At 41.9% G+C, this 18450-nt stretch overlaps 1 protein-coding gene across 1 annotated transcript in view; it reads right to left on the reverse strand.

Annotated features, from left to right (window-relative positions):
- Nucleotides 1–18450, reverse strand: part of PHEX (phosphate regulating endopeptidase X-linked) — a 203029-nt gene that overhangs the window by 56615 nt on the left and 127964 nt on the right. The window contains exons 13-14 of the mRNA XM_082718281.1: nucleotides 15172–15249; nucleotides 5700–5803 (exon numbers count right to left, since the gene is read on the reverse strand). Coding sequence (XP_082574407.1) covers nucleotides 5700–5803; nucleotides 15172–15249 — 182 coding nt within the window. The remainder of the gene's footprint in view (nucleotides 1–5699; nucleotides 5804–15171; nucleotides 15250–18450) is intronic.

Here is an 18450-nt window from a genome sequence, read left to right on the forward strand (position 1 = left end):
CCTCGTATAAATTTCAAAGGGAAACTATATGGGGATGAAAAGATCCTGGACAATGGAATACACAAAAGGGGTATAATAATAATAATGAAATACAATTGTCTAAAGACAAAGACATTGGTACCCTAATTTCTACGGACCATATAAAAGAGATGTACACATCAGGCTAAAGTTTGACATTTTACCCATCAACTCTTAGAGATAGTTGCAGGAATGGCAAAACCACAGAATATTTATTGCCTTATTTCTAATATCCTATAGAGTATATCCTTCCCATTTCATAGATAATGCTTTTGCAAACAAAAATTATGGGCAAAACCATAATTTGTATAGACATTTCATGTATTTTTACGTATTTTTAAAAGTTATTTATTTTTACATATTTTAGAGAGAGAGAGCAGGGGGTCGGACAGAGGGAGACGGAATCTTGAAGCAGGCTCCCTACTAAGCACTGAGCCCAATGCAGGGCTCAATCCCAGGACCCTGAAATCAATGACCTGAGCCAAAATCAAGAGTCAGCCACTCAGCTGACTGAGCCACCCAGGCACCCCATATTTTTAACATATGTTTGAAAAGATAGAGAAAGAAGACCCAGACATGTTTGCTCACAGCCAAATGAGAGTGAGTTAATAGGGAAGCTGACTTAAAGTCATTTCTGTCAATGAGAGGGGACGCTAAGAGGAAAGAATTACTTCTGATTCAAGCCAAGCAGTAGACTAAATCCTCTATTTTTAAGCAATCTGATGAAGTGACAATTCTGAGAACCAGCCCCTAAATATGCACCTTCAGGGATGACCACCCAATTAATTCCATTCTTGCTGACATTTCCCACTGTGCTAGAAACTTCTTAATACACATTAGTTCAGCTGAAATGAATTCCACAAGAATGAAAGATAAAGGGTATTTATCTCCTATACCCACAAAGAAGCAAAACGGTATTTCAGGGCTTTGTGGAAATAAAATGATGATGTGCTGTTCAAAGTAAACTCGTGTAGTGGAGCTACTCCCAAATCATCCCCACTAGATTAACCCATCAATTTTCAAAACTAAAAGATGTCAATTAAAGCCAATGTGTATCACAAAGCTAAAATTTCCTATGATGCCTGAAAAGGAGCAGCCCAAAAGTTCTTTTAAAAAACTAACTATCCTATCACTTTACTACACAAAGAGGATCTCCAATTTCTTAATGTTGCTTTCCCTGAAATACACGTATGGTCTGAGAAAAGAAGAATTAGTATTACTGAGAGGCACCTGGGTAGTGCAGTCAGTGAAGCATCTGACTTGGTTTCCAAACAGGTCCTGATCTCTGAGTCACAAGACAGAGCCCTGGATCAACCACTTCACTCTGCGCAGAGTCTGCCTGAGATTCTCTCTCTCTGCCCCTCCCTCTGCCCCTCCCCTCTGCTTGCACGTGCACTCACTCTTTCTCTAAAATAAATAAAAATTTTTTTTAAAAAAAACTGTTAGTGCTATCGCACTGATTTTCATTGCTAGATAGATTTTCCAGAAACATTAACCAATTTAATGTCCTTGTGAAAGAGATATTGCAACAGAGAAGAAAACTACACAAGATCACACAGTTCACCTAAGTCCACAAAGTCAGCCAGCATTTCTCTAAAGCATAAATAAAATATTAGAAATAGTCAAGGCCATTAGATTAGAATCTGACAGTCCATCAGTATTTTAGGATGATGTTAAAGAGGACACATTTAGGGATTTTTCAATTAGCAACCTGGGCCTTGCTACACAGCCAAATGAAAAACGCATTTTGAAATTAAAGAATTACTTTGACAGCATCTCTAATATTGAGAAGCCCAAAGCCTGAAAATTCAGAAAAATACTGGTGACAAAAATACCTTGAATTTTCCACAAATTCCAAGAAGAGTTTGAACTGATCTGAAGTAGATCTGAAAAGGAACCAGGATGATTCACAGAGCTCTGTGACGACCATACTACATGTAGATGGCTCATCAGGACACTGGAAAACATTTGCTGAACTTGTCAGATTCAAGAAGCTACTTTTAGAAGCCTACATCTAAAATGTCTATTGAATAACTGAGGTTAGGAATGAAGCAGGAGAGATGGACGGAGAGATGTTGGGATGACAGGAGAGAACCAAGGACAGTAAAACACAGAGCTTTAATGCAGCTGTCATTTCCAGAGATGTATGAAAGCCTTCTAGCCTCCTCTGTTCTTTTGATTGGAGTCAGAGATGGGCAGGGGAATAGTTCAGCTGTAGGCCCCCTCCTCCAAGTCCAACAATTGTAACTAACTTTGTGGGTATGTGTTGTAGGAAGGCTAGAAGGGAAAAGGGCAGGGATTGGTAGGTGGCAGCCATGGGGAAGAAGGACAGGCAGTAATCACAGCTTAAACCAAGGGTTGGTACACTTCCTAGAGTTTCTACAGTCTAGAAGAGAGCAGAGAGTTGGAAGGGAGAGTAACAAGAGACCCAGAGTATAAAAGGTCTGGAGACCAGAATATCAGCCAAGGTTAAAAAGTGGTCCATTAAAAAAAAAAAAAAAGTGGGCCATGGGATCCAGGTTTCCAGCTAGAAGGATATTAAAAAGTCAGCAAATACTTTCCATAAAAATCAAGAATAAAACTGGACAAAATCACAACAAACAACCACTTTAGGGCTCTGGGAATTGATCATCAAAGCCAACAACACACTGAAAAATGTTTATTTTGAAAAATTGCTAGAACTTAGGAGTAAATATAATAGAAGTCTGTGGCCTTCTTGCCAGGGGCTGCTCCCACCCTTCCCAGCTTGGCCAGGGAGAACTTATTTCTATCAGGAGAGGTAAGGTAGTGGCACCTGGGTGGCTCAGTCGGTTAAGTGTCTGCCTTGGCTCAGGTCATGACCCTGGAGTCCTGGGATTGAACCCCACATCGGGCTCCCTGCTCAGCAGGGAGCTTGCTTCCCCCTCTCCCTCTGTCCCTGCTTGTGTTCTCTCTCCCCATGCCTTCTCTGCCAAAGAAATTAATTAAATCTTAAAAAAAAATAAAAGGTGGGGCTGGCTGGAAAACCAGCAGCTTCGCTGCCACAGGGGGTGGGCTTGATTGGGAGTGGAGGTGAAAACCTTCAGCTTCGTCAGCTAAAAGTGGCAACCTTGGTGGAAAACAAAAAGGAATACCCACAGCTCCACGAGCCTGAAATTACAGTTCCCACTGGGAAGATGGTCAGACAAGCCAAAAATTTAAAAGGGAGATCTTGGAAATGAAAGAGTCACAGAAGGTGAGATCAGCTCACTCTGTACCCACGGCTGACTGGGACACTAGGCACGTACACAGGGGAGACGAGAGAGCCCAGTGGCAAGCAGACTTTGAGGCTGATGGAGAAAGGTAGTTGCAGCCCCCGAACAGATCAACAGGCAGAGAGCAGAAGCCCTGCAGACTCAAGGTGTCTGAGCACAAGGTCTGCCCCAATCCCTGGCTGAGCGCTAAGCTATGCACAGGGACAACCTCAAGTAAGAGAAACTAAAAAATAAAAAAAAATAAGAATTTTAAAAATGAGCAGAGACATAAATTTCTGTAGAATTACCTTTGCACCTTTGTAAAAATCAATTGATAATATTTGTTTGGGTCTCTTTCTTGCTCTGTATTATTTTATAGTAAACTATGTCATATTTAATGGGTCAATTTCTTATCTATTATTTTGTAATAAACAATGTACCATTCATTTTTTCACCAATAATAAAAAAAAAAAATGAGCAGAGACATCCACGGCTGCATACTATGGGGGAGATAGATTCTGCCATCTAAAAGTTACTTTTTTTTAAGATTCTATTTATTTATTTGACAGAGAGAGAGAGCACAGGTAGACACAGTGGCAGGCAGAGGAAGAGGGAGAAGCAGACTCTCCACTAAGCAGGGAGCCCAATGTGGGGCTCAATCCCAGGACCCCGAGACCATGACCTGAGCCACCCAGGCACTCCTAAAAGTTACTTTTTAAAAAGCCCCAGAAAAATAAATCAGAATCCACAGTTGTTACCATATATTATCTAAAATGTCATTTTCAACAACAAAAAAATTGTGCTATGCAAAGAGAGAAAAGTGTTAGGAAAAAAAAAAAAAGTCAATAAAAACTGACAGAGCAAAGCCAGTTATTAGATTTAGCAAAGATCTGAAAGCAGCCATTATAAATAAGTCCAAAGAATTAAACTATATTCCAAGAATCAATGGTAAATAGAACGAAAATGACTCAACCAGTAGAAAATCATGGGGCACGTGGGTGGCTGAATCAGTTAAGCATCGGCAGGGTCGTGAGTTCAAGCACCATGTTGGGCTCCATGCTGAGTATGGAGCCTCCAGAAAGAGAAGAGAAGAGGAGGGGAGGGCTGAGGAGGGGAGAAAGAGGAAGAGAAAGAGCGGAAGGAAAGGAAAGGATGAAGGGAAGGAAGGAAGGAATAGAAAGAAGAGAGGGGAGAGGAAGGGAAGGGAAGGGAGAGCAGGGGAGGGGAAGAGAAACAGAAACTAAAAAACAATCAAAGGGAAATTCTGAAATTGCAAAGTACAATACCCAAAATGAACAAACAGAAATCTAAACCTCACACGTAACACTCTGTCAAGTATATTGTCAAGTAATCAAATTTTTGAAAAAGTAATCTAAACCTGAGCTGAAGGATTTCTCAACTGTAAGCCTCTTATTCATTTGTTAAGTGGGGATGGTATTATTTATTAATCGTACCCATGCCTAACAGAAATGAAGAGAGGATACAATTAGTTAGAACAGGTAAAGTACTTCCTAGCACACTGTGAACATAATAATTTTAGCTGCTATCAGTTATCTTCATCATACATATTTTGCTAGGGAAGGACATCATGACTGCCCCCGTTCCAGAAAGTTCCTCGGGAAGATGTCTTACCTCAGGAGACAGTCCCTGACAGGCAGCTGGGAAGAAAGAGGGTAAATCCTAACTTATACTGGAGAAAAATAATACAGCCAGCCGTTCTCTGACACTTATTACTTTGATAAAAATCTCCTAGTTACTTCATAATTATATAATTACTTCTACATTTGTAACTATACTGTATTTTTTAAGCATTTGTTCTTTTTTAAGATCTTCGCAAGTTTCTACTTGAGTGTGAAATTCTAGGCAAACTTGTTTTCTATATACATATATTCATACCTACATCGAGAAATGACTTAAACATCTGTATCCTAATAAGCCCTCTTACATCGTTTTGGTACTAGGAGTGGGGCAACCATCATCAGAACGGAGAAGTGATTCATATCATATCAGAAATAAGAGTTATCAAAACCTAACATGCTTTGGCCGAACCAAGGTAACCTGCCAGCCGGCTACTTTGACCAGGGGGGATTGCCCAGGTTGACCCACCAGCATACTTATTTCTTTCCCTTTCGGGTTTTTATGTTTTTTTGTTTGTTTGTTTGTTTGGTTTGGTTTGGTTTGGCTTGGTTTGTTTGTTGTTGTTGTTGTTGTTTATTTGTTTTGTTTTTTAAAGATTTTATTTATTTGACAGACAGAGATCACAAGTAGGCAGAGAAGCCGCCAGAAAGAGAGGAGGAAGCAGGCTCCCTGCTGAGCAGAGAGCCCGATGCAGGGCTCGATCCCAGGATGCTGGGATCATGACCCGAGCCAAAGACAGAGGCTTTAACCCACTGAGCCACCCAGGCGCCCCTTGGTTTGTTCTTTTTGTTTTGTTTTGGTTTTTTTGTTTGTTTGTTTGTTTTTACTCACTCTGTTTTTGGAACCGCTTTTCGCAGCCAGAAGAAATCAGACTGTGCTAAGTACTTGCGGGTTTGCAGGACATTGCCAAAGTAGTCGGATTCTGAAAACTTGATCTGAATAAAACAAACCACAACCATCATTGTTCTAAGTGCAGATAAAACAAACAAAGTCTGAACAAAGTCTTCAGCACACAAACGAGCAACCAACAGAGAAGCTACACTCCTCTGGACACCTCTCAGCCATCACCAGTGAACCCAGTATCCACAGCGCCATGGAATTTAATCTCCGTGATTTTCTTTTACAAGAAAAAGTCCCCAAATTGATATGATTATTTCTGGATCATGGTAAACAACAAGAGATGCTGCAGTAATTTATGACGCATTTCATTTGCTTTATAATTGAAAAATCTACTTTAACCTTTATAGGACATATCCTCTTAGGTTTAAAATTTCTTGGCTCACACAAGTCCTTGATCTTTTCTGAAATGTGTTCTTTATTTATTTGTCACATAGGTTCTTCTAATAACATTCAGTTTAGTCAGCTGAAACCTCATTTAGCTTATAGATGATGATTTAGTCAAATGTTAAGATCCAATTTACTGTAATCAGCATTTGCTCATGAAGGGAAACAATGCAAGTGGTTCGGAGATTTATTTCTCCCACTAAGCACAATGGAGTCAATGGAATCATTTCATTATTAACAGAATTTGTCTCTTACCACTCAAAAAATTCTCTGGTCTCTAAAAATTAATGAAACTACAGAGGCAAATCATAGATTACAGCTTGCATAGAAAAACAGAAACTTGATGCATCACAACAATTTGTGTATTAAAATAGGGAGACAGACATAAATGACTCCTGAGTTCCTTTTCTTTTTTTGGAAGGAGAATGGTAAACAGCTGGAATTCTCTAGGCATTCTATCTACAAAACAAGCAGTACTTAACCTAAATATTGCAAATAGTATCTGCAAAACAGTAAAAGCAATGGGATGTAGTGATGGCTAATTATTTGGTTTGAATATATAGTACTGGGGCACCTGGGTGGCTCAGTCAATTAAGCATCTACCTTGGGCTCATGTCATGATCTCAGGGTCCTGGGATCGAGCCCCACATCAGGGCTCTCTGCTCAGCACAGAGTCTGCTTCCCCCTCTCACTCTCCCTCTGTGCTATCTCTCTCTCAAATAAATAAATAAAAATCTCTAAAAATATATACTACTGTGGCAAATAAAATAAAAATACATGTTTGAATAAGCAAATAACCAAGAGTAACCAAAATCTTACTAGTTGTAAGTTTTTAATAAATTTAAACCATACTCTTCTAAAAGGAAAAATTAAAATATAGCAAATACATGTATGTGAAATCTACAGGCATTACATTATAAATATGAATACATGCATAGCAACTTGATGGCTATAGATTTGACAGTCATCTATATGCTGGCCAACATCTGGCTCACGTTCATCTCTTCCCTAACATACGAAGGATACTCATTATATCTGTGGAGTAACTTTTGTTAATGATTCATCTTGCTCTTTCCAGAGGTCAGGCCAAAATGTAAAGGAAGGAGCAAAATAACTAAAGGCACAGGGAGAAAGGCAAGAATGCAAGTATCGATTCCTGGCATCTTTGGTGTTCTACCTGACCAACCAGCTATAAAGATAGGACTTTAAGTTGTCCCTCCTTCAAGCCTCTTAGAGGGGTGGCTAATAAATAATTTGAGGTATAGTTTCATAGTGGAAAATAATACAGCAGTTTAAAGAATGGTATATATGCATGAATATGAGATAATCTCAAAAGCAATGCTGAGTGAATAAGGCAAACTGTATGTATGAGAGAATTTAAAGTTTTAAATCATGTAAAATGATACTGTATGTTGTTTATGGACACATACCCATATAGCAAAAGCATAAAGAAATACATGGAAATAATAAACACTGAATTCCAGATAACATTTATATTTAGGGAAGGAGGTAGGCAGGAAGAAAGGACATTACTAGATCAAGGTGGATTACAAAAAGAATATCCAATGTATCTTGCTCATTTCAAATGTCTATGTGCATTATAAAGCTAATACAACAATGTTTAGTATTTGTTAGAGGTGTTCCAAATAGGACTTTACAAACTCTTCCAATGTTTGAAATGCTTCAAAATAAAATCCTATTATTGACTGTATTTAAAAATAGAAGTTTAGGGGCGCCTGGGTGGCTCAGTGGGTTAAGCCGCTGCCTTTGGCTCAGGTCATGATCTCAGGGTCCTGGGATTGAGTCCCGCATTGGGCTCTCTGCTCCGCAGGGAGCCTACTTCCTCCTCTCTCTCTCTCTCTGCCTGCCTCTCTGCCTACTTGTGATCTCTCTCTGTCAAATAAATAAATAAAATCTTTTAAAAAAATAGAAGTTTATAGTCAACCTCAGAAGAAAGAGAGTAAGCTCCTTGTTTTAGCAAGCAGCCTTAACCAACATCCTAATGCATTCCTGGGTCATATAGTTAAAAGATGTGTCCACTGTTCAACCCTTAGCATTTTTTTTTTTTTTAGCTTTTGTTCCCAAGACAGCTCTGACAGATCCTTCAGAATATGAGTGCAACTGATGAAAAATTCAGATTCACTCTTGGGTTCACAACACTTTCTGGAAAATTCTCTCAAAGGAATTACCTTTATAAATATTAACTTTTCTTTTTGGTAATATCAGTGGGGTCAGTTGTTACTTTTGGAAGAGTTTGCTAATTGTGATACTTTCCTGTTCAATTTGAAAAAAAAAAAAACAGAAACCTTGATATGCAGGTAGTTCTATAGGTATTAAATGGAATACCATCCAAAAATTTCCTTAAAAAGAAGAGTACCAAGTAAAAATATACTATAAAATAAATAAGGTCCTACCATTGCCTTTAAAATAATCATGGGGAGCAAAACTCAGAGGCAAGTAATTACAATTAGCCAATGGCGTATCTATGTTTAGAAGGGCAATTTTAAGGTTATTTTAATTATTAAACAGAATATATGCTATTTCTCAGCCTAATTTAATTGATCTATTCCATTTATTTAGTGGAAATCATGGGTAATAGGGGACAAAATTTTACTTCTTCCTGTGATACCGGTTAAGTGTTTGTGGGTAGGGAAGGACTAGCCCCTGTTGTTCCCAAATAATAGATGGGGAAAAGAGCTGAGGAGATTATGGAACTTGGCAGAGCCATACAGTTCAAATCATGAGTTTCCTAACTGCAGTGTTCCTTTCATTAATCCTTATAAGGAAAACCGTGATTAGACAAAAACAGTACAGGGTGGGTGGCTCAATGGGTTAGAGCCTCTGTCTTCAACTTGGATCGTGATCCCAGGATCCTGAGATCGAGCCCTGAATCGGGCTCTCTACTCAGCAGGGAGCCTGCTCCCCCCCCCCCGTTCCCTCTTCCTCTGCCTGCCTCTGCCTACTTGTGATCTCTGTCAAATAAATAAATAAAATATTTTTTTAAAAACAGTACAAGGGGGGCGCCTGGGTGGCTCAGTGGGTTAAGCCGCTGCCTTCGGCTCAGGTCATGATCTCAGGGTCCTAGGATCAAGTCCCACATCGGGCTCTCTGCTCAGCAGGGTGCCTGCTTCCTCCTCTCTCTCTGCCTGCCTCTCTGCCTACTTGTGATCTCTCTCTGTCAAATAAATTAAAAAAATCAAAAAAAAAAAAAACCAGTACAAGGAAGGAGGAGGCAAAGGTAAGAATTAAGGGTGGGAGAAGAAGCAGTGACTAAATAAGTGATGGCAGTTTACTTAACATCATACAGCTGTTAAAATAATGCTAATTTGTCTAGGGAAGTCAAGACCAAAACAACGGGTTAATGGTAAAGGTCAATAGACAAAATTATGTATGTGTCAATTTCAGCAATATAAAAACAGAAAGGCAAGATAACCATGGTGAAATAGAAGTATGTATTATTATGTTCTAGTACCATTATGGGTGCTTTTTCATGCCTTTTCTCTATTTCCCAAATTTTCCACCATGTGATAATACTTTGATAAGCGTAAATATTTCAACAGGCCCTTGAACAAAAGGAGGAACAACCATGAAACCCAGCTACCACTGGGAAAATTCCACTTGTGGAGACAGCAACAAGAACAAATGCACATGAATATTTGAAAACCACCTGTAATCTTCAAAAAAAAATGCTTAAACCCTGAAACAGACCATAATTGGCTTGAAAGCCTCTTGTCCTACCCATTACTGGTGAAAATGTAGGTCAAGTTGATAATGACTTTCAATCACTTACATCTCCTGACTTATCAACTGGGTGATCTCTGGGAAACTCATTGGGGCTCTTGTTGTCATATCCTAGGAATAGTTGTCCAGATCCTAAAATTCAGGGGAATCTGAATTTCTCCTCCTGGAAATCCTATCCAGCATATGAAGTACCAAGTGTCACAGACTAAAGGTATAAAGTGATAAAGCTTTTACGACCCCTCAAAGGTGAGGAACGTGTAGTAAGGGCAGAACAAGAAAATGCTTGTAGCTTCTCAGTAGAATAAGTACATGTTGATAAGATACTACACGAGCCAACAGGAGAAAGAGATTCTAGAATACTTTTTAAGTTAAAACCATTTAAAGATACTCAAGAGATATATCTGAGTGTCCATAAGAAGGATTTTGTTAGGCACTCACAGAATTTTCTAAAAACTTGATGGAATTCAGATTTTGTACTTATATTTTCCCTAATTTATAGCAATGTAATATTCAGAATTGCTGCATTTAGACAGCTTTGTCCTTAAGTACTCTGTGTGTGTACATACATACATACCTACACAGAGACGATATCCAAACTGTTTAACAACTTACATAGATGCTACACTGTGGATGACGCAGTTCCCACAAGCAGCCACCTAAGGGTAACTCTGAGGAGTGCCAGCTAGCACACTACCAAGGAACCAGGTACCCCGTAACCACCACTGGGGGACAGGGGACGACTTGGTCTGCTCTTGGGGAGGGAACAAACAAGATGGAGGCCAGCATGTGGGAGTTACCGGAGACTGGCTGGAAGGCTGGTAAGCACCAGGGCACTCCCCTCCAGTGCCCACTCTTGGCTCTTCTGGGCCATGGCCAGAGATGACTTGGTCAAACTTAGGACCATGTTTGATTTTGTTTCTTTACTTATTGTACAGAATTACTTCAATATTTTAGCAACCTGTTTCTCTGGAGCATGTCACCTAAATCTCACCTCACTCTTGGACAGTGGCAGTAGCACTCTCTGTCACTGGTACATAAGCACGTGTGTGTGCGCGCGCGCGCGCACACACACACACACACACACACACATTCTACTGGCTACAGCAGACCAGGACCCACCCCAGAGAACATTATGCAGGTTCACACATCTGTATATCTCTATACGCATACTGATATGCTTATGTATGTGTGTGAGAATCACACACCAGAAACACTGATCTTCTCTAAAGAAGTACCCAGATCCAATGCTCCTAAGTAAATAGAGGCCAGCTGGGACTCTGACTTTAGCCCTTAGTCCAGTTCTCCACTGGCTTTCACAAGAATGAGTGAAATACCCAGCAGGGCCAGTTACTTACCTACTGTCTTTCTCAGCTACATGCCTAGCCTTTTACTCTGTTCTAGAACGATGGGGCAGGGAATCTGAAAACTTTATTTACCGAGTGCCAGTTGGCTTCCTGCCAACAGCAGGCACTGGGTGAAGTCAGCAGGTGGCAGGAAGGGAAAGAATGCTGTGTCTGTCATCTTTCATTCTCTCTCCTCTTTCTTCTGACAATGATTCTAGAAGAATCTTCAGCCCCTCTTCCTATGAAATCTCCTCTCTTTGAAATACCTAGTGTGGTTCTGGTTTTCCTGACTAATACAGCAACTTTCCCCAACTGGTCTCAACTTGCTCTTGAGTCCATTTTCATGAAGGATCAGTGAAGGAACCCTTTGTAAGGCTAATTTGAAAATGGACTGATGCCTACGTATTTAAAGCTAACCAGTAGGTTTTCCCTGCATGCTACCAGGGGTTCACACAAAGGGTATCTCCTCTCTTCTTGCTCTTTTCAAAGACTAAAATAAGATTGTTGTTCAGAAATACTCGGCTGGGTATCTCGGTTTACCCTGTCAATCTCAGAGAGAGGAAATGTTTTTTCTGAATTCTTTATATTTGCCTCCAAGTTCTTTTCCATTTGCTCTTATCTCCACATGAGCCCAAGTTCAGTCTTCCGCCTTTCTCCTTGACCTTCATCTGATCCATTACTTAATCTCTATCCTCTTTCGCCTTTCTGCCCGATGAAGCATATCTTCGCTTGCGTCAAATAAAGTAAGCTGTTTCTCATTTCTAACAGCCTCTTGTGCTCAGAGCTTGTATTACCAGAAATTTCTCACAGACCCTATAGTAGTCCTTATCTACGTGTTTCTCAAAACTGAAAACACAGCCTTATTATACCCCAGTAATAATCTAGCCCTACTGCTATTCACCTTGGCGACACTATTACTGTCTGTCACATCAAGCATCCTTTACCTATATTCAGGTTGGGTTTTATTCATTTTTTTCTATCCATTTCTGAACACAAATGTATTTCGACTTCAGTATTTGGATGTTTTTTCGCCATCTATTTTTGTTTTTTGTTTTTTTTTTAACTGTCAGAAACTCCTGGGTACAACTGTGTCTACTCTGGGTATGAGTCAGACAAAAGCTGTTTCTTGACTAAAGTGCTTAAAAATCTTGGTGTGCAATGGCTTCAGTTCAGACCCTGGAGAAAGAAGGAAACCTACCTAATACTGCAGCCTGTCTGGCATCTGGTTTCTTTTCACAAAAGATGCCGCATTCGGTGAGTACTCACACTTTTGGGCACTCGCTTCAGACAGGAACAGACTGCCAACAAAACCTGATCAGCTGAGCATTGTGAGTGAGCCCTGAATGCTATCTTACTTGATTAAAGCTTGAGACTGTTCCATCCGTATAGCTTTTTAAATCAATTTGAGGCACCTGGATTCTGCACGGGTCAATTCATAATGACTTTTCCTCACCAAAATAATGTCTCACATACAAATTGAAGATGTTACAACTAACACTTAGACTATGCTTACTGCGTGCCTGGGTCAGTTTTCCAAAATGCTAAATATGTTAACTTCTCTGATCTCAACAGCCCTATAATGGAGAGGTTATTATTCTCAATTCCATTCTGATATGAGAAATCTGAGACACAAAGACGCTATATAATCTACCCTGGGTCACATAGCTAGCAAATGGCAGACAACTTCAGGCACCCTGATCCCAGAGTCCATGTCACCGAAATGCCTCTCACACCTTCTCATCCGCATCCTTAACTTAGGATGATTGCTAGTCTCATCCAGGCTTTCCTTCAAAGGCATTTTGTGCCCCAGTGATGGACTTCTCAGCAGCAATGGTTCAGATACTGATCTCCAAAGTACCAGTGAGCACTTAAAAGGAAACTACTTATGCACCAAAGCATTATGTTAGGCACTTTCATAATTATATACTCTCATTTCATCCTCTGGACAATACCAAGACTTGGTTATTATTCTTTCCTGTACCAAGGGTTGGAAAAAGTCATCGAAAATTTGACTACAACTTGACCTGTGAGATGGACCTGGGCAGTCAGAGGCTTCCCACCCCCTATTCCCAGGAATGTGGCTTCTACTTGCCTTTCCCGCTCCCAGGGGCCGCTCAGGGGACACAGCCTTGAGAACGGGAGGCGGTGTGGGGAACATCTGCACACTGTACATGACTGAACCTAGTTAGGGTCTCTATAGAAACTTTTAAAATCTGGCAGGCAGGTGCGGGGATCCACTCGTCTTGCTGCCCTTGTATGTACGCTGCCTTGGCTTGTGAAACCCACCACCTACCAACCTGGAAGGGCCTGCCTCTTCAGGGGCTGGTTTCGGGATACCCCCAGGAAGGCAAGCTAACTGAACCTGCGCAAGCACAAACAACTAGTAAATGGAAAAGGCAGAAGCACTCTGAGGTCTGTGCTCTTAACCACTTAACGATTTGACCTCCCCTCTTTTCTTCCCTTCCAACCAGCTCTGGAAAGGCAGCTCCCACCAATTCCTCAAACCCACTACTCTTCCTCCGGGGCAGGGACCTGAGAAGGACCTTGCAGAACCCCTGCTCTGATTAGAGGCAGAGCTTTCTGGGCCCGGATTTCAGTCCTGGCTCTGACACTATGTAGGACACTGAGGAAACCACTTAACATCTTTGAGTTTCTATGCCCTTTTCGGCAAAATGGAGATAAACACCATCCACTTCACAGGATTACTGTGGAGGTCACAATATAATGTACGTATGTGTCAAGTGCGTAGGTATTTTTTTTTTATTTTATTTATTTATTTGACAGGCAGAGATTACAAGTAGGCTGAGAGGCAGGCAGAGACAGAGGAAGGGAAGCAGGCTCTCCGCCGAGCAGAGAGCACAATGCGGGGCTAGATCCCAGGACCCTGGGATCACGACCCAATCCGAAGGCAGAGGATCCAACCCACTGAGCCACCCAGGCGCCCCAGTATTTTTAATTATCATAATAATACTGAGATTTTTCAGCAACAAAACAATGTATGAGATGGGCTGAAGTGTATTATCCTCCTCCAGGGCGGCTGGAGTAATCCTTCAAAGGCCATATCTTGGACCAATGGAGAAACTTTATAATGAAAACTTCTCTCACTTTTGAATAATCTTATAAAATTCTGATGTTCATCTATAAATCCAGGACTGCTTTTAGTTATGTGACTTGTCAAACCACAATTTCAGGAAAGACCTACATCTCAGAACCTTACTTATTAAACTCTAAAAAACTACTTTTTCAAGAAAACGTAGTGAATGGTAAAAACAGGGGGTTTGTGAGGAAGAGAAGTTCCTTATCAGGACTATTTGTAGGAAAGGAAATAAACAGTGGTTGTGATTAGAAAGGCCTATAATGAATGAATCTACTGGAAGATACATGTCCCAAAATATCAGAATACAAAAGAATTATTACTATTCCTCCATAAGTAGGGTACTGCAAATATACAGTCCAACTCACAATAAATTAGAGGGTCATATGTCTATGCACTTAATCTGCCAAAACACTTATAAAGTTTAATGAAGTTAACTCCCAGCAGGCAGATTTGCTACTAGTCATTTAGTATGAATGAAGCACATGAAGAATGTTTGACAACAAACATCATGCGTTTTGCATTAGAACATGCCCACTAATTATAAAATATTCAGTTTGCTTAATTCTTTCCTTTATGATCAAATCAGACCAATCCAGGTCCGTGTGCTTTACGGTACCCACTCAGCTATGCATTCTTTCTGACACTTTCTTTATTTTGAATCTGTGCTAAATCTTGTGATTCGCCTGGCATATCAAAGCTCATATATAGCCAAGGGATGAATCAAAAGTTGGTGCTTTCTGGCACTACCCAGTCTAAGTGCTTGGGCTTGGGTTAGCTGAAAGGCATGAGGCCAGTAAAAGTTGCCAAAAAACAAAAATACAGTATATTTAGCACTTACTGCCTTCAGGTCTTCATTAACATAAGTGTCATTCATTATAAACTCAGGATAGCCAACTTTCGCCAAAACAGCTCTTGCCTATAAGAAGGAAAAAGAAAAATGAGGTCAGAGTTTCAGCACTTAAATCATTAATAATCACACAATGTAGGACGTGATGTTCATCTGAAAACTCTCGTTACTGCGTGTCTAGTAAATGCAACCCACTATGAAATGCAAAAAAAAAAAAAAAAAAAAAAGTAACTTAGTCCCTACCCTCAATACACTGACAATACAGTGAATGCACAAACACATAGTAAAAATAAACAAAGTAAAAGTTTCAAAAGAAACACAGTATTGTTATCAAATTCCTGCAGAGAGACTAATTTCTCATGAGGAAAATGCTTAACGGAGATGATCAAACTGAGACTTCGAGAATGGGTGGGATTTCAAACCTCAGAGGTGAGAGGAAGGACACTGCAGGAGGACACAAGGACAAAGACAGGGAGCTGGAAAGGAAGGTCGCTGCACAGGAGATTTGCTGTAGCTGGGCTAGAAAGCACCAGGAGGGGAGAGGAGGAGGCAAGGTAGGGAGACACACGTAGGAAAACTGATTGGGGCCAGTTCACAGGGCTTCCCGAATGCCAGGCAAAGAGTCTGTTATTTGCTTTCACAGATAGGAGAGAAGGAAATGTTTTTAGCAGGAGTAAAATGTGATGAGTCACCTTTCAGCCAGATTATCCCACCACACTGAGAATGATGGCTGGAATACCAGAAAAGATTGCAAGTAGGGGGTCCCGACTAACTTAAGATCTGCCATAACCATCCTTTTGATAGACAGAGGACTGACTCCCTGTGCTCTGTAGCATAAAGGGAATGGATGAAGGAAAACTTACCTGAGGCACATGCAAGGAGCTCTCCACAGCTGGACTGGCCAGCTATGGCCCCGGCCCCATCTACCGTCCCCTCTACCCCGCCCCCCACCTCCGGCTCTATACACTTGTATCCGAACACAGCCAAAACCCCTCCTTCACGTGTAATCTGTGGCGGCTTTCACACCACCAGTGGCGAGTTGAGAAGTCGGAACAGAAACGCCGCAGCCCACAAAACCTCCAACATTTACTACCTGGCCCTTAGAGAAAAGGTTTGCCAACTCTGGCTCTGGAGAAACTTTACAGTTCCACATGAAAATGTGTCTCTTTTCTCTCCCTGGATGCTGGGTTGCACAAAAACAGAAGAGTGGTTTACTCCAAGAGTAAGTACCTGGTAAGGAGAACCTGCCCAGACCTCCACTCCTGCCCCCCGTGCCAGGGATCCCTCGTATTGCTTCCGTACAGCCCTCTCCAGTATCTAATGTTCTTTTCTTCTCAAATGGCCAGCACTTCAGACTCCTAGCAGGCCTGCCCTAGGGCTACTGGTACCCGAGACTGCACAAAACGGTTCCAGGGAGTTGATCTGCCTTGGGAACCCACCCCCACCCCAACCCACCCCAGCGGCCTTCAGCCAAAGACCGACTGAGGCAGGAGACCCGAAGTTCTGCTCCTTCGCCTCCATGAAGGACAAACCGTGAGGTCTAACTTGCCCCCCAGAGGTCCCCTGAACGATCAGGCTGTCTGAGACTTCCCCTGAAGTCACACCCTGGCTGGCCTCCCCCATCGCCTTGCTGCTCTCTCGGGAACACATGCTGCACGACTCCTATGCCACCTGCACGCGCAGCTTCATCTCCAGCTTGGCCTCCAGAAGACCCAGCGGAAGACACCAGGCAACCGCAAACATGTCGGTTTCATTCCAGCGCAGCAAACCAGGGACCTCTGCACATTGCTCTCGCAACAAGTTCTTTCCTTCAGTCCCTTTCCATTTTCCTCACCCATCAAAGAAATGGAACAACATAGTATGTTTTTCTTATCTTCCTTGAGATAATTCAAACATTAAATATCACCAGAAACATGAAACTCAAGACTCGGAGAAGATTTTACAAGTGCCGCACGACCCAGTCATAATGGGTTTTGCGGTTGCAGACTCAAACACAGCACAGATCCAATCCTGCCTTCGAAACCCTGTGAGTAAAACAAACAAACAAACAAAAAACAACAAAAAAAACCAACCCTGTGAGTGACACTGAAAGCCTGAGGTGACCCCGAGAGCCGATAGCTAGCCATTAGGACTCTCCCCCAACACCAAACAGTACCTCCTATGTCTGTAAGTCACCTGGTTTCAAGCCCACTGTTTCATTTCCCTCATTGCACTTAGTTCCTCAGTGTCTTTTATGAGCTCACCACAAGTCACAAGCATAACCTAGAGCAAATAAAGAGCTCCCGATAGTTACCCCAAATGAAGAAAGAGAGAGAAGCTGAGTCATCCGCAACTGTTTTCTGAACACTGGTCTTTCTGGAGCATGCTGATGAATTATGCATTGTTTTGCAGACCTCACGCTCTGGGACCCCCACTGCACGGTGCAGCTTCACAGAATATATTACCTTCTACACTGTGCATGCGGGTCACTGAATCCTCTTTATTATTTATTTAGCAATACCATGACTCGAACAGAGCCGGCAGAGAGATGCAAAGAATCTCTAAATTCATCTCCCAAGGACACGCAGAGAGAATAAGGTGATGATACTAGTAAAACACGGCCAACATCTGGACACGGCGCTCTTCTTCCCCAAACATGTGCCTCCATTCAAACTCAAACGTCCTTCTGTCAGACAGTCCGGGGTCAGCCCCACGTCATCCCTCCCCAGGCCGTTCTACATTGTTCCCCGAGAAGCTTCAGAATTCCATCTTCAACCCATCCCACAGGGCACGGCTCCAGGTCAGCATCTGCCAGTGAGAAGCACTCACAGAAGCCTGGAAAGGCAGACAAGGAGACACCATTTTCTCACCTGCCATTGGCAGCGATGGGCAGACGCAGACACAGAGGCCGCTGTGCCAGCAGCTTCCAGGCAGTCTCCTGAGGAGACCCCTTCTGCGAGTGGGAAGCTGCTCACTGGGAGATCGGGCCCTTCCCCCTCCGGCCCTCCCAGGGACCGCATGAGCTCCGAGTGCCTGTATTACACAGATTCCTGTTGATACACTCAGATGGGCATTCACACTCATGCATGAACTCTGATACACCCTTTAAGGCAAAGAGCGATTACTTCACTTCTTAACCTCTCAAGAACAAGATGAACAAAGCTCCAACAGTCTGATGGCTTGTTGAATGGCTAAAGTATTGGTGGGAGGTCTGCAATTAATCACCCCCTGGGCTGGTTACATGGACAAGAAGGAAAGGCAAGAACCAGGGCAAATACTGAGAGAAGAGTG

This window comes from Mustela nivalis (genome assembly GCF_964662115.1).
Source record: "Mustela nivalis genome assembly, chromosome: X".
In the NCBI taxonomy this organism is placed as follows: domain Eukaryota; kingdom Metazoa; phylum Chordata; class Mammalia; order Carnivora; family Mustelidae; genus Mustela; species Mustela nivalis.